This window comes from Pan troglodytes, chromosome 20, assembly GCF_028858775.2.
Source record: "Pan troglodytes isolate AG18354 chromosome 20, NHGRI_mPanTro3-v2.0_pri, whole genome shotgun sequence".
NCBI classification, from domain to species: Eukaryota; Metazoa; Chordata; class Mammalia; order Primates; family Hominidae; genus Pan; species Pan troglodytes.
The window spans coordinates 35,933,201-35,945,530 of NC_072418.2; the positions used below are offsets into that span (position 1 = coordinate 35,933,201).

Sequence of the window (12,330 nt, forward strand, 5' to 3'; positions counted from 1 at the left end):
AAGAAAATGGGGCTGGGCGCAGTGGCTCATGCCTGTAATCCCTACATTTTGGGAGACTGATGCAGGTGGATCACCTGAGGTCAGGAGTTCAAGACCAGCCTGGCCAACATGATGAAACCCCGAATCTACTACAAATACAAAACAACAACAAGAAAATTATAACAAGAAAATTATCCGGGCGTGGTGGCAGGCGCCTGTAATCCCAACTACTCAGGAGGCTGAGGCAGGAAAATCGCTTGAACGTGGGAGGCAGAGGTTGCAGTGAGCCGAGATCGTGCCAGTGCATTCCAGCCTGGACAACAAGAGCAAAACTCCATCTCAAAACAAAGAAAATGGGCCGGGCGCAGTGGCTGACATCTGTAATCCCAGCACTTTGGGAGGCCGAGGTGGGTGGATCACCTAAGGTCAGGAGTTTGAGACCAGCCTGGCCAACATGGTGAAACCTCATCTGTACTAAAAATACAAAAATTAGCCGGGCGTGGTGGTGCACACCTGTAATCCCAGCTACTCAGAAGGCTGAGGCACAAGAATCGCTTGAACCAGGAGGTGGAGGTTGCACATGAGCTGAGACCGCACCACTGCACTCCAGCCTGGGCAACAGAGTGAGACTGTGTCTCAAAAAAAAAAAAAAAGAAAAAGAAAAAGAAAAACGGCCAGGTACGGTGGCTTAGGCCAGTAGTCCCAGTACTTTGGAGAGCCAAGGTGGAAGGATCGTTTGAGTCCAGGAGTTCAAGACCAGTCTGGGCCACCTAGCGAGACTCCTTCTCTACAAAAAATAAAAAAAATAGCCAGGTGTAGTGTGTGCCTGTGGTCCCAGCTACTTGGGAGGCCCAGGTGGGAGGATGGCTTGAGCCCGGGAGTTCAAGACTGCAGTGAGCTATGACCATGCCACTGCACTTTAGCCTGGGCAACAGAGCAAGACTGTGTCTCCAAAAAGAAAAGAAAATGGTGCTTTCCCTTCCTACTTATTACAGTAATTGACAGGAACAAAACAATCAAGGGTGGACCCAGAGGTGTACAGTGAGGGCGTGGGCATGTGTCCTCCTGGGACAAGGGAGATCTGCCAGCAGGGTGAGACACTGTGACAGAGGTCTTGGAGTCAGGACAGGTGAGGACGCCGTGCCTGCCTGCACCTCACAGAAGCCAAGCGGCCCTTCTGTTGGTACTTACTTGAGATTTTCTGAGCCCATCCAAACTTGTAGTGGACAAACAGGAAGTAAAATAAAAGGCCGCTTAATATAAACAGCACACAGTAGAGGTACTCCCATGCGGGCTTGCTGATGATTGGAGCCAGAACCAAAAACACAGAGATGAGTGTCACCAAGACGGGAATGACTATGGGCACCTGGAGGCGAAAAACAGGTCATGGGTACCCATTTTCTTTGTGAAATTTTTCATGATAAAAAACCGATTTTTATTAAAAGAGTATGAACTCCATGTACCCCCTCCTCCAATTTCAATAACTTTAATGTAATTTTGCCAATCTTACTTCATCTATACCTTTTAAAAATTTTCTTTACTTTTTAAAGTTTTTTGGCTGGGCATGGGTGCTCACACCTGTAATCCCAGCACTTAGGGAGGCCGAGGCCGGTGGGTCCGTTGAGGTCGGGAGTTCAAGACCAGCCTGGCCAACATGGTGAAACACCATCTCTACCAAAAACACAAAAGTTAGCTGGGCGTGGTGGCGGGTGCCTGTAATCCCAGCTCCTCAGGAGCTGAGGCAAGAGAATCGCTTGAACCCAGGAGGCAGAGGTTGCAGTGAGCCGAGGTCGCACCATTGCACTCTAGCCTGGGCCGCGGGAGGGAAAATCCATCTCAAAAAAGAAAAAAAAAATAGATTAACTGTTTAATGTTTTAGCATCCACTGATGATCGTTGCCTTCATTGTTTCATCAGGGTTTGCAAAATGGTGATTTTTCTAATTTGTAATTTCTTCCTCAATTATCTGAAATGCTATATGAAGTACTTCAACTTTCTGGTTATTCTGAATTGCAGTTCATACAGGAAAGGCAGGATTAGTGCTGTATTCTGTGTGTTTCCAGAATGACAAGTTGGGCCCCTGAGACCTCCAAAGGCAACTCCAACCTGTGGGTTTTTCTATACATGGTGAGTTTCAACCCATTGTAGTCATTGTTCACGTTGTTCAGAAGGTCCTGTGCGGGGCGGCAGGAACCCTTCACACTGTCCTGGGCCCTGGGAATGGGACGCCAGTGCTCTTCAAAAGCCTCTTTGTTTTCTGGGTGACAAGAAGTGCCATACCTGGGTTTTCATTTCTCTCTCCAGAGCCAGACGTGGGTTTTCATCCATTTCTCCAGAGAGCTTTGTTTCCTTTTAGCAGGAAATGGCATTTAAAGACCATAACCTGGAGGCTGGCTGCAGTGGCTTGCTCCTGTAATCCCAGCACTTTGGGAGGCTGAGGCAGGCAGATCACTTGAGTCTAGGAGTTCGAGATCAGCCTGGCCAACATGGTGAATCCCCGTCTCTACTAAAAATACAAAAATTAGCTGGGCATGGTGGCAGATGCCTGTAATCCCAGCAACTTGGGAAGCTGAAGCAGGAGAGTCGCTTGAACCCGGGAGGCGGAGGCTGCAGTGAGCCAAGAATGTGCCACTGCACTCCAGCCCAGGAGACAGAGTGAGACTCTAAAAATAAATAAAGACCATAACCTGGGTGATTGGAGTACTCATTATCCTTTTACAAGGACAGAGATTAATTTTGGTATTCTCTTATTAGGAACAAAGTTAAGTTTGCTGGGATTGTTTTGTTTTCATTTTTAAGTGTCATTGCATTTTTCCTTTGACTGTGTTTTTTTGTTTGTTTTGTTTCCCAAGACAGAGTCTCGCTCTGTCGCTCAGGCTGGAGTGCAGTGGCGTGATCTTGGCTCACTGCAACCTCTGCCTCTTGGTTTCAAACAGTTCTCCTGCCTCAGCCTCCCAAGTAGCTGGGATTACAGGCGTGTGCCAACATGCCCAGCTAATTTTTTATTTTTAGTAGAGACAGGGTTTCACCACGTTGGCCAGGCTGGTCTTGAACTCCTGACCTCAAATGATCTGCCCGCCTTGGCCTCCCAGAGCGCTGGGATTACAGGCATGAGCCAATCACACCCAGCCCCTGAATTAAACTTTTAATTAATGGATTTTCGGTCTTCAGCTACCTTTGCATAGGCTGGACCTAGTCATGATATATTATCTTTTTAGTGTAACTGGGTTCTGTTTGTTAACATTTTAGATTTTTTATATCGTTATTCCTAAGTGAGATTGGTGAGTACATTTCCCTTTTTTGTGTGAAGTTACCTTTGTAAGGTTTGGTGTCAATGTTACAGTCTAAAAATAATTTGAAAAATCAATAAAATCAATAGCTAACCTTAAAAAGGAGAAAGCACAAACACAAAAAATAAAAATGGGCAATTAATCTTTACAACGTAAGTTATGTTCTAAAGATTAATACAAATCATAAGACTTTTGTACAACTCTATACAGATAAATTTGAATACATGGAAGAAACGAACAATTTTCTAGGAAAATGTAATTTACTAAAACTGATCTTAGTTGCATTAGAATCACAGGGAAATTCTAAAAATCAGACAATTCCAGTATTGCTTAATTTATTCCAGAGCATTGAAAAAGGAGGAAAACTTTCAAAAAGCCTGATTATTATTCACTCATTCATTCATTTGTTTTTTCTAACACCTTAAGTTTTTTTCTGCTTATTAGTTCCTTCTGTTTTCTTTTGGTTTTTTGTTGTTCTTTATCTTGCTTTTGGAGTTGTCTATTTAATTTGTTTTCATTTTTATTGATATATTTAATGTAATGGAGCTTCCTCAAAGCACTATTTAAGCTGTGTTCATAGATTATATGTCCTGTCATCATTACTGCTATTTCTAGGAATTTATGTACTGTGTGTGTGTGTGTGTGTGTGTGTGTGTGTGTGTGTGTGTGTGTGTGTCCGAGTCTCACTTTGTCACCCAGGCTGTAGTGCAGTGGCACAATCTCGGCTCACTGCAACCTCTGCCTCCCAGGTTCAAGTGATTCTCAGCCTCAGCCTCCCGAGTAGCTGGGACTACAGGTGCCCGCCACCACGCCCGGCTAATTTTTTGTATTTTTAGTAGAGACAGGGTTTCACCCTGTTGGCTAGGATGGTCTCGATCTCCTGACCTCGTGATCCGCCCGCCTCAGCCTCCCAAAGTGCTGGGATTACAGGTGTGAGCCACCACACCCGACCTAATTTTTGTATTTTTAGTAGAGATGGGGTTTCACCATGTTTGCCAGGCTGGTCTCGAACTCCTGACCTCAAGTGACGCAACCGCCTTGGCCTCCCAAAATGCTGGGATTACAGGCGTGAGCCACTGCGCCCGGCCAGAATTTATGTACTTTTATCTTCTATTTCTATTAATATTTCCTCTTGGACCCAAAAGTTTAACTTTTTTCTTTTATCAATTTCCTGTTTTGTTTCATTAAAGAGAGAGAATGTTATTTGCTTTTTGGTTGTTTTGATTTCTGGGGTTTTCTTTTTGAAATATCAAGGTTTTCTTCATGGCATTAAAAGCTGTCAGTTTTCAGACAGGTCCCATTTGCAACTGAAAAAGGTATACTTGCTGTTGTTGGGGTTCAGGGCTTGATAAAAACCTCTAAGATCTATCTTGCTATATTTTAGATCCCCAGTCACTTTTACCAGTGCTGCATCCAGATCTGTCTTGGCCTGAAGGAGGTGTTTTCCAGTCACCTGTTATTAACGTGTTTCTCCCTCCGTGGATTTCCAGCAGTTTCTGCTTCGTAAGGATGGTTGCTATATGGTTTGGTGAATAGGTTTTCAAAACTTACCTCTTCGTTGTGGATTTTAGCCTTTAGCATGGCCTGTCTTTGTCTTAAATAATGCTTTGGGCCTGAGCACTTGTCTGATAAGATCACAGCCCCTGTTTTTCTGTATATTCATTTTCTTGATATTTCTCTGCCTGTTCTTTTAATTTTTCACAGCTTTGAAGGTCCGCCTGAAAAATCTTTTACTTTCAATGGCTGATGTAAGTCCAATTTAAATGGAGTAAGCCCGTTTATTCATATAATGATAAGTCTGGTCTCCATTCTCTCGTGTTGTTTTATCTTTCTGTATACAAGCATCCTCTACTCACTGTCAGTCTTGCGTCCTCAAAGAGTGATGTTCTATGGAAGAACCCCCCAGGCCTGTGTCCCTTCTTTTAAATTCACCATAGGAAACCTCAAATTTCCTGCCAGGTGCTGTGGTTCACACCTGTAATCCCAGTACTTTGGGAGGCCAAGGCAGGAAGATAACTTGAGCAAGGAGTTCAAGACCAGTCTGGCCCACATGGCGAAACCCCATGTCTACAAAAAATACAAAAATTAGCCAGGTGTGGTGGCGTGCACCTGTGGTCCCAGCTATTTGGGAGGCTGAGGTGGGAGGATCGCTTGAGCCTGGGAGGCACGGTTGCAGTGAGTTGTAATCACACCACTGCACTCCAGCCTGGGTGACAGAGGAGACTCCATCTCAAAAAAAAAAAAAAAAAAAGAAACCTAAAATTCCCAACCAAAACACAGTAAATGTGCATATAAATAACATGTTACCCAACACAGATTACATTAGATGGTAAACTGTGTTTAAAATAATTTTTGGTGACCAAACAGTTAACATGGTTGCTGACCAATGACTGCCTTTAATGCAATAACATGGTCTCGCAAGACGTGAGACGCTTACACCTCACACTGTCAGTACGCCTACACGTGGCTTTCAGTACACCTACATGTGATTTTGATGTGTGTTGAATTTGGAATGTAACTTGAAACTTTTATCACACATTTTGTCAAAAGTTTATACTGCATTTTGGGGATTCAAATACTGATTTTTCCATATAAATATCAGCTGGAAATGAAAGAATTTAGAGATGCATGGATTCTATAGTTTAGGGTGTTAAAAGCTAATAAGCAAAAAATAGCAAAGACAAAAAATCCTAATAAGCAGTCTACAAGAAAACATCAACCAGGAAGGTATTCTGAGGGGTCCTCCTACACAAGGCTTTATAGGTAGGGTCTTTTACAGTATGGTCTGTTTTGTTTCCCTCCTTTGTTTAAATGTTAAATTTTAATTATTTCATGTATTCTAAGCACACTTTCTCTTTTTTAATGTGTCTTTTGGTAGGTATGAAGGATGTGTTTTTGTTCTGAGAGTAACTGTAACTATTATAGCTAATATATTATAACTAATATATTTTAAAGGGGACTAAGGGTATTATTATATAAGGATATATTCTGTATAATGTATGTGTATATTATATAATATATCTAATAGGCACAATCTATATATATAATAGGCATAATATACATATATTTAATGCTATAATATATTTGTTGTATATATGTTATATATTATGTATATATACATATCATGTGTATATAAAAACGTATATTATACATATACCTATAATATATACTTATATATAACATACACATACATATCTTATATCCTTATATAATACCCTTAGTCCCCTTTTAAAGATATTATACATATATGTATATATGTACTTATATATGTATATGTATTTGTATATATAACAGACATGTAATGATACACATATACATATATACACATATATACATATACAAATATATACATATATCATACACATATATTACATATATTATACATTATACACATATATATTGTACACATATATGTATATATTATATATAATACCCTTAGTCCCCTTTTAAAGATATGAATTATATTATTAACTGAGCATATAATACCCTTAGTTTCTTCTTTTTTTAGACATTGTGTATAATAAGCAATAATGAAGTTAGCTAGGTGTTCTCTTCCTCCCAGCATCTAATTTAAAGTGGCTTCCTTATTGGCAGCTTGTCTGGCATACTTTCCTTAGCTGGCATATACTTTTCCATGTGCTTTCTCTCTTCCATGTTTTTGTATGATATTGCCAGTGCATAATAGTGGCATACACTTCTGTCCCCTTTATCTCTCATCATTAATCTTAGTTCTATAATTTGATATATTCACCTTTGCCAGTGACTTTTTGGTTTCTGAAGCTCATTCTCTGGGTGATTCCTCAAGGTCTCATGTAATTGGCGGGGCACGGTGGCTCACACCTGTAATCCTAGCACTTTGGAAGGCTGAGGTGGGTGGATCACAAAGTCAGGAGTTCGAGACCAGCCTGACCAACATGGTGAAACCCTGTCTCTACTAAAAATATAAAAATTAGCCAGGCGTGGTGGCACGCGCCTATAATCCCAGCTACTTAGGAGGCTGACACAGGAGAATCGCTTGAACCCAGGAGGTGGAGGTTACAGTGAGCTGAGATGGCGCCACTGCACTCCAGCCTGGATGACAGAGTGACACTCTGTCTCAAAAAAAAAAAAAAAAAAAGTCTCGTGTAATGATATTTGCCTTGAGTTCTTTCATACTAGTGACTGTAGACTTTATTCTGCAAGGTCAGTTTGGCTGGGTATAAGAATTTGGCTTACATTTTCCTCCTTTGAGTAGTTTAAATATGTTGCTCCACTCTCTTGCAGCATGAAGTGTTGGTGGTGAAAAGTTTGAGGCCAGAATTATTTGCTTTCCTTTATAAGTGAATTGCAGATGGGAGTGGGAACAGGAAAAGGGGAGGGGATGCCCAAAGCATTTTTTTAAAGCTTTGTAATTTTATCAGCATATATTTTTGCTGCCAATTTTAGCTCAAAATTTCCAGTTACATTGTGTATGCCTTTCAGTATGTTGGTTCAAGATCACCCTCCATTTTTCCTCCCACCCCAGGAAATGTTTCTTGAATTACGGATTTTGGGATTCTGTTACTTGCATTTTCTTCTTCAGGGACTCCAATTATGCATGTATTAGATTCCCCACCTGCCCCACCCCTAGTTTTTTTCTGTCCCCTTGTTTTCTCTCAAACCCTTTCTATTTCTGTCTGATATTTGTTTTCTTCCTTTTGGCCGTCTGTTTCCTAACGTGTTTCTTTGCTCTTATGTTCTTTCTTTTCTTTTTTTCTTTGCAACGGGGTCCCTCTCTGTTGCCCAGGCTGGAGTGCAGTGGCACAATCTTGGCTCATTGCAGTCTTGACCTCCTGGGCTCAAGCATTCCTCCCACCTCAGCCTGCCAAATAGCTGGGACTATAGGCATGCACCACCACACCCAGCTATTTTTTTGTAGAGACAGGGTCTTGCTGTTGCCCAAGCTGGTCTTGAACTCCTGGGCTCAAGTGATCTTCCTCCCTTGGCCTCCCAAAGTACTGGGATTACAGGTGTGAGCCACCACACTCAGCCTCTGTGTTCCTTCTTTTCCTTCTTGCCCACTCTTTATTTCTTAAATGATTTTTTTTCCCTAAAATGATGTTTTGAAGTGCTAATGGGACATGGCCTCTCTGTGGAGCCCCTTCCCAGTTGAGAGATTTGTATCCACAGGCTCCAGCTCCTTGACCCTGATATTCTTGCCAAGTTCCGTGTCCTTTCTCTGCCAGCAGTTGTTTCTCTTGCTGTTGTCTTCAGTGATCCTTATCCTTCTGGAAAGGAGTTTTTGTGGGGAGTTTCTGGGATCCTCAAGGGCTTAAGCCACTGCAGCCCTGCTCCTCCACCTCCCCTGGGGGTCCTCTGATCTTCCCACTGAGAACCTCGTTCCACGTGCGCCCTCTCTCCTGGGAACACATGGTGCTGGAGTCTAGTGGGGCATCCACTTAGAGTCTGGAGTTGGTGGTAAGACTTCATTTCCTTGATTTGTGTTGACAATGTTGGCTGAAGTGTTTTCCTTTGGTATCCTAGAGGCTCTGTTTCTATGAGGGATTTTGTGCAGATTACAAGTCTATGCTACCGTCATAATTTTGCCTGCAATGACTTAACCAAGGTGGATCTGCCAGACTCCAGGCAGGCTGTGCCATGACTCAGCTGATGCCAGAGACTTGTCCATAGTCAAGACACAGGGCCAGAAAGACCACTGGATGTATCTCTAAAAACAAAGTCCTAAAGCTAAAGACATTGTCCTTATTCTCGTCCTAGTTACTTAAGCCCTCAGCTTACCTTTTTCTTATGTCTGTTATCATAAGAATTAAATAGCAGGTTTTTTTTAAAGCCCCTTAACATAACAACAATAAAATTCTACTTCATCCTTATTGGTATATAGATCCACACCAGCCATGCAGGGAGTAAGAGGGAGCCCAAAACAGATGGCAAGAATAGACTGAGTGGTTGCATGCACAGCAATGAGTCTGGGGCTGGAGTTCAGAAGTTCCATCAGTCTATGAAAGGAGGCCGGCATAGTGGCTCACACCTGTAATCCCAGGACTTTGGGAAGCCAAGGTGGGAGGATCGTTTGAGCCCAGGAGTTTGTGACCAGCCTAGGCAACACAGTGAGACCCTGTCTCCAAAGAAAAAAAAATAAAACAAGAAAAATCTATGAAAAATATATGTGCGAGAGATATCAGAACTGGGCTGGGTGCAGTAGCTGACACCTGTAATCCCAGCACTTTGGGAAGCCAAGGCAGGCAGATCACTTGAGGTCAGGAGTTAGAGACCAGCCCAGCCAACATGGTAAAACCCTGTCTCTACTAAAAATACAAAAATTAGCCAGGCGTGATGGCAGATGTCTGTAATCCCAGCAACTTGGGAAGCTGAAGCAGGAGAGTTGCTTGAACCGCGGAGGCGGAGGCTGCAGTGAGCCAAGGATGCGCCACTGCACTCCAGCCCAGGCGACAGAGTGAGACTCTGCCTCAAAAAAAATGAGAGCGAGGTGGACCTCTTTGGTTACAGAGACAGGCCACAGGTATTCGTGATGACTTAATAAAATGAATAACAAGGTGGCTAACTGGATCATAAACTATGCTGTGAAGAGTAAACTCCACTCTAAAATAGGATATTTTAAAAGAGTCAAGTCAGATTGGAACTAGAAGGCATGCCCCTAGCATTTGAAAGAGTTACATCTAATTCATTAAAAAATCCAAAGCCACTCGTGACTCTGGGGCTGCAAGCTTACCTTGATAGGCCTTTCCAGCTCTTTCCTTGTAAATCTCATCACGATGAGTCCTAGAATCGTCAGGCCATAAAACAGCCATGCGGCAAAGCTGAAATAATTGACTAACGAGTTTATGTCACCAGGGATGATATAAATCGTTGCTATGATACCCTAATAGAAAGAAGAATGGATTTGTAGGTCATTACTACAACAAAACACTGTTCTTATGTCACAGAAGACCGAAGAAGCAGTTTTTCTTGTGAATAAACACTTTAGCATGAAACGAACTTCTAGGCATTCCTTCATAGTTGGGGTTAAACCTGACTTTGGCTATGATAGCTCTTCTCTATGAAGCTTGCAGAAAAGACCTGGGAAATTTCTGAATCTTTGAGGTTGTGATTTTAAGCAAGGGAAAAATAAAATATTAGGTTGGTGCAAAAGTAACTGTGGGTTTTTTTGTTTTGTTTTGTTTTGTTTGAGATGGAGTCTCACTCTGTCACCCAGGCTGGAATGCAGTGGCGTGATCTCGGTTGACTGCAACCTCCGCCTCCCAAGTTCAAGCGATTCTCCTGCCTCAGCCTCCTGAGTAGCTGAGATTATAGACAGGCACCACCACACCCGGCTAATTTTTGTATTTTTAGTGAGATGGGGTTTCGCCATCTCACGGTTTTAATGGTAAAAAACCGCAATTACTTTTGCACCAACCTAATATGTATGAATATTATACCAGCTTCATAATTAAGAATTTTCCTCACAGAGAGTTTTCAATGTGGGCTGGGGCCCTGGATTAGAAGCTCAGGTCTAGTCTTGGCCTGTGTTAGTTGTGTGGCCCTGGACTGGTATTTCCTGGGTGTGTTTTCCTGTCTTCAGAATGATAGAGAGTAGTGGTTCTCCTCTGGGGGAAGGAGTGTAGACCACCCCTGGGGCTAGAAATGTGGATGGTTTATCAGTGCCCAGAACAGTTGCACAAAACAAGAACCATGCGCCACGGAGAAGCTCCCATCGGCAGATGTCAAAGGGGTGGCCAGGCACGGTGGCTCATGCTTGTAATCCCAGCAGTTTGGGAGGCTGGGGTGGGCAAATCACTTGAGGCCAGGAGTTCGAGACCAGCCTGGCCAGCATGGTGAAACCCCATCTCTACTAAAAATACAAAAACTAGCCAGGCGTGATGGCAGGCCCCTTCAATCCCAGCTACTCGGGAGGCTGAGGCAGGAGAATCATTTGAACCTGGGAGGCGGAGGATGCAGTGAGCCAAGATCATGGCACTGCACTCCATCCAGCCTGGGTGACAGAGCAAGACTCCGTATCAAAAAAAAAAAAAGTCAAAGGGCGTTTACTGCACAAGGATCCGGTGACTTCTCAATCATTAGAGCATAATGAGAGGCAGCTGTCAGTAACTACATGGGAAAATGTCTTGCTCTCCTTCCCTGTAAGCTAGTGGGCTTTTATATAGAGTTTGTTACCAGGGACCCAGCACAGACAAATGCACACAGAAGCATTGAGGGCATACACTGTCTTCCATGGATAAATTCAGACAAAGGAGCAGATATTGGGTATGTTGTTTCACTTGTCCTGGGACTCTTTCTATATCTGTTTCATAGCAAGGAATAAGGGCATCTGGGTCATTTGGAAGCCACCGGGCTTAGCACCCCATGGATGGAGTGTCCCCGCCTTGAAGATAGGCTGGTAGCGGGATTTGTACTCACATAAAAGATGATGGCGGGGGCTGGAGTGAGGCGCCTGACGCTGATGTAAGAAAGCACTTTGAGCATGTGGCCCTCCCGGCCCGCCACGTAAATGAGTCTGGAAAATAATGACACGGGAGTCCGCTGACCAGAGTGCAGACCATCTGTCCAGGGCCACCGAGGACTTGTGCTCTGGGGTCCACCAAGGAGCCCTCGGGAGGCTCAGGAAGGGAGCTGAACAGGGACCTGAGCTTCAGATGGGAGTCTGTCTTCGGGAGACGAGTGGGTTTTGGCAGAGTGAGTGAGGAGGTTAAACACACTGAGAGACTAGGTGCGGTGGCTCACGCCTGTAATCCCAACACCTTGGGAGGCCAAGGCAGAGGATCACTTGAGCCCAGGAGTTGGAGACCAGCCTGGCAACATAGTGAGATCCCATCTCTACAAATAACTTTAAAAATTTTTTAAATGTACCATTTATTTGTGTTGGGAACATTCAATCTCCTCCCCTAGCTATCTGAAGCTACATATTAATATTAATGTGAGCTCTACCACCCTGCTGCGTGTAGAACACTAGAACCTGTTCCTCCTGTCTAGCTGTAATTTTGTATCCTTTAGCAAGTCTCTCTCTATCTCCCTTTCCCCCTATGCTTTTCAGCCTCTGGTATCCTCTGGCTAACCAGAATTTCTTG

The 12,330-nt window shown here is 43.3% G+C and overlaps 1 protein-coding gene across 4 annotated transcripts in view; it reads right to left on the minus strand.

Annotated features, from left to right (window-relative positions):
• The window catches only part of SLC7A9 (solute carrier family 7 member 9), a 39,174-nt gene that overhangs the window by 1,470 nt on the left and 25,374 nt on the right, over positions 1-12,330 (minus strand). For all 4 annotated transcript variants that reach the window (XM_016935622.4, XM_001152116.3, XM_001152169.3 and 1 more), the window contains 3 exons: positions 11,663-11,759; positions 9,978-10,127; positions 1,171-1,345 (listed from right to left, as the gene is read on the minus strand). In XM_016935622.4, the coding sequence (XP_016791111.1) occupies positions 1,171-1,345; positions 9,978-10,127; positions 11,663-11,759 (422 nt within the window). The remainder of the gene's footprint in view (positions 1-1,170; positions 1,346-9,977; positions 10,128-11,662; positions 11,760-12,330) is intronic.